Source organism: Myotis brandtii, unplaced genomic scaffold (genome assembly GCF_000412655.1).
Source record: "Myotis brandtii unplaced genomic scaffold, ASM41265v1 scaffold381, whole genome shotgun sequence".
Classification (NCBI taxonomy): Eukaryota; Metazoa; Chordata; class Mammalia; order Chiroptera; family Vespertilionidae; genus Myotis; species Myotis brandtii.
In genome coordinates this window covers 1148894-1152441 of record NW_005364633.1, presented here as the reverse complement: position 1 = coordinate 1152441, position 3548 = coordinate 1148894, and the positions used below count along the sequence as shown (strand labels likewise).

The 3548-nt window shown below is 38.7% G+C and overlaps 1 protein-coding gene across 1 annotated transcript in view; it reads left to right on the top strand.

The window, feature by feature from the left end:
* Nucleotides 1-1521, top strand: part of TMEFF2 (transmembrane protein with EGF-like and two follistatin-like domains 2) — a gene marked incomplete at its 5' end in the record, with an annotated part of 240715 nt that extends 239194 nt beyond the window's left edge. Inside the window, one exon of the mRNA XM_014544768.1 lies at nt 1129-1521. Within this exon, the coding sequence (XP_014400254.1) occupies nt 1129-1225 (97 nt within the window). The remainder of the gene's footprint in view (nt 1-1128) is intronic.
* Nucleotides 1522-3548: the final 2027 nt, after the last annotated feature.

Here is a 3548-nt window from a genome sequence, read left to right as displayed (position 1 = left end):
AGCTCCCCGCCCCCCCCCCCACACACACACACACCAAACCCTCCCTTCTTGGTAACCTGGGCACATGTGTGTGTCAAGATCTACTCCAAAATATCCAGTTGCTAAGAGATTTAAAATATTGCACCAAGCGGAGATCCCTTCCTTCTTTTCAATTGTTTTTAAATCTCTTCATCACCTGGGTTCTCCTGTTTTTTCTTCCTTTTCTCCTCATTCCTTTTTTTTCTGATTTCTTCCCCTTGTTTTTACTATTTTAGTCAAGCACCTGCCCTCCTCCTAAATTCAGCATTTTATTAAAAAATATAAACATCTAGAGACATGAAAGAGTTGCTCTGTTGAGAAGATGGATTTTCAACCTTTTAATCTCTGGCTCCCACTTGCTAAAATGTGACTCCCAGCTCCATGTTCATTTTGATAGCTCTACCATCCCCCTCCCCAAAAGAACCATATTTATAATATATATGCATGCTCTGGTACCCACAGCTTATTAGGATAGGATTTTTATGAACTTTACGTTGTTGTTCTCATTTGCATCATCAAAGCATTCTTGTATTACAAGAAAGAGATACTAGATCAGAGCTTTTCAGATAATTTGACTGAATATTAGCTTTTCATAGAGGCTAAATAATTGGTACCAATTTATGTCCTTAGCATATAGTATTAGTGTGAAAAATGATATTAGGCTGAACCAATATAATGTTTCTTTCCATTATATGTCAGATATTAACACTTGGCTGATTCTCTGGTTTGATGGGATTTAAACTTGCAGCATTGAAATGTCAATAACATTCATCCTAAGGACATTTCAAGTATAAAATTGTCAAAGACCTTTAAAGTGAGATTAGAGAGGCTCACGATTTGTTTGATTGCATGTGCTGAGTCATTCTTTGTGCTTTGATGAGTCAGCAGTTGAAGACTAAGTAAATGTATTTCTCTTCAACGCCCACTTCTGTTCTTCAATGCGCCTCAACAGAACCTCAAAGATGACTGCAACTTGGCGGTACTACTAGTAAATTCTTTCCTCTGATCTATTTTAATAACTTGCTTGATCCATAACTTCCCTCTGTGATTGTAGGACCAAACTGTAGGTGATAGCACTGGACTAAGTTTGCAAACTTTCCAACCTTCTAGGAAATGCCCCAGAAGCAACAGAATTCACAGACAGAAGCAAAACACAGGGCACTACAGTTCGGACAACACAACGAGGGCGTCCACACGGTTGATCTGAAGGGAGCATGTCGCACAGTGAGTGGCCGGACCGCCGAGAGCTTGGACTACACATACAGTATTCTAGACAAAAGAGTAAGACAAGAGATCTACACATGTTGCCTTGCATTTGTGGTAATCTACACCAATGAAAACACGTCCTACAGCTATATTTGATTATGTATGGATATATTTGAAATAGTATACATTGTCTTGATGTTTTTCTGTAATGTAAATAAACTATTTATATCACACAATATAGTTTTTTCTTTCCCATGTATTTGTTATATATAATAAATACTCAGTGATGAGAAAAAATGGCATTCTTAAATTTGCGGTATCTCATAACTGTCAATACGATCAAGCCAGTGCGATCTGTGCAGGCCCAGTATTTCATCTCTCTCCACATATTGAGGCAGAGCATTCGTTTATACAGGACTCAGTGGCTAGGTTTTGAGTGATTCCAAGACCAAGGGAAATAGTGGTTATTGGAAAAGAGAAAAAATAATTTACTTTATATTGAGTGAGGATAAAATATTTCAGATCTTTGAATCATCTCTATTTTATCAACTTTCTTCCCTGGTCCTCCATTTTCATCCCCAGAGCAGAAAAATCTCTGGCATATAAATTCAATCAAAGAAGAAGGGAAAGGAAAGTGTTTTATCACTCATAACAGAGACGGGGAAGCATTTATTGGTTTTTATTTGTGAAGCATCTCAGAATCTCCCAGTTAAGTGCACATATCTGAGGGTCCTGAACAAGTTACATGTTAGGAATACACAGAGCACACAATCTATTCCATTTACGGGGTGGAATTAGCAACTATGGGAAAATTTTAATAACACCATTAAATGTGAAACCCCAAAATCATGAATTCTTTGAAGCCCCTTGCTATCTTTATAGTATATAGTTCTTTAAAAAGAAGTTGGAATCACAACCAAATACCTCATGAATAGTTGTATGATTAATGTAGCACTATTATTTGAAATGAAATGGAACTAAGATGATGAAAATCCTATATAATAAAAGGCTAATATGCAAATCGACCGAACAGCAGAACGACTGGTCGCTATGATGCACACTGACCACCAGGGGGCAGTTGCTCAATGCAGGAGCTGACTCCTGGTGATCAGTGCACTCCCACAGGGGGAATACCACTCAGCCAGAAGCCGGACTCATGGCTGGCAAGCACAACAGCGGTGTAGGGAGCCTCTCCTGCCTCCGTGGCAGCGCTAAGGATGTCCAACTGACGGCTTAGGCCCACTCCCCAGTGGACCTAAGCTGTCAGTTGAACAACCCTTGAAGGCTCCTGGACTGCAAGATGGCACAGGCCGGGCTGAGGGACCCCCCTCTCCAAGTGCATGAATTTCGTGTACCAGGCCTCTAGTATTTTATAAAATAGAGAAATATGTTTTAAGCATATTTATATGATGAGATAAAGAAAAAAATGAGTCCCACAGCATCTGAAAGAGCTTAGTGGGAAGTTGGTGGATTTTTGAGCACACAAATATCTAGGACTAATTTGTTTTGGAAGAAATTAACTAAAAATGTATCAAAGAAACATGAAAATAACAAATCAAATAATTACCCTTTTTATGTAGTTCTTTATAGTTTTCTGTAGCTATAACAAAGCTTTCTTTGTCTCCTTCAAATGACCTCTGCATGGACCAAAAGGAGTGACACTCCTGTGTCAAAAAAGAGAAAGAAAAAATAAGACAAGGATCAAAGCAACACATTCTGAATATAAAATATTCAGTGAAAGATAAGATTCCTTAAGTGATATTTAAGATATTTGCTAAAACATTAAAAGGTGTCAACCTTCATAGGAGGTGGGACTCTGTGAAACCTGTTTAACTAGGTTAGTCATCACTTTGAAAAGTGTGAATCCCTTGGCATAGCCATCATTCAGCTGTTCCCATAAACCAGTCATATGCCTCTTGTACAAAACACACTCAGTTTAAACTTCTGCGAGGAATTTTGGTTTGGAAAACAGGTGCAGAAATGTAACTAGCCCTGGTCTCCTTTAGCAGACAGAAGTTGTAGCAAGCAAACCCTTCTAAAGGAAGAGCAGAAATGCAACATCACAGGGCTTAGCGGCCTTAAAAGAAACACCAGTTTCACTGACTTGTACACTTTGTTGGGTCTTCTTGGACAATTCTAATTTTGAAAGCAATTATCCTCATATTGAGTTGAAATTTATTTCTCTATAGTTTCTACCCATGGCTCCTCTTTTTTTCTCTCTGGGACAAAGGAATATGAAATATGTATTTAAAATATCAGCTCAGATATCATGTTTTCCACCACCACCACCCCCCCCCCCCCCCCACCCCCTTTTCCAAGATTTT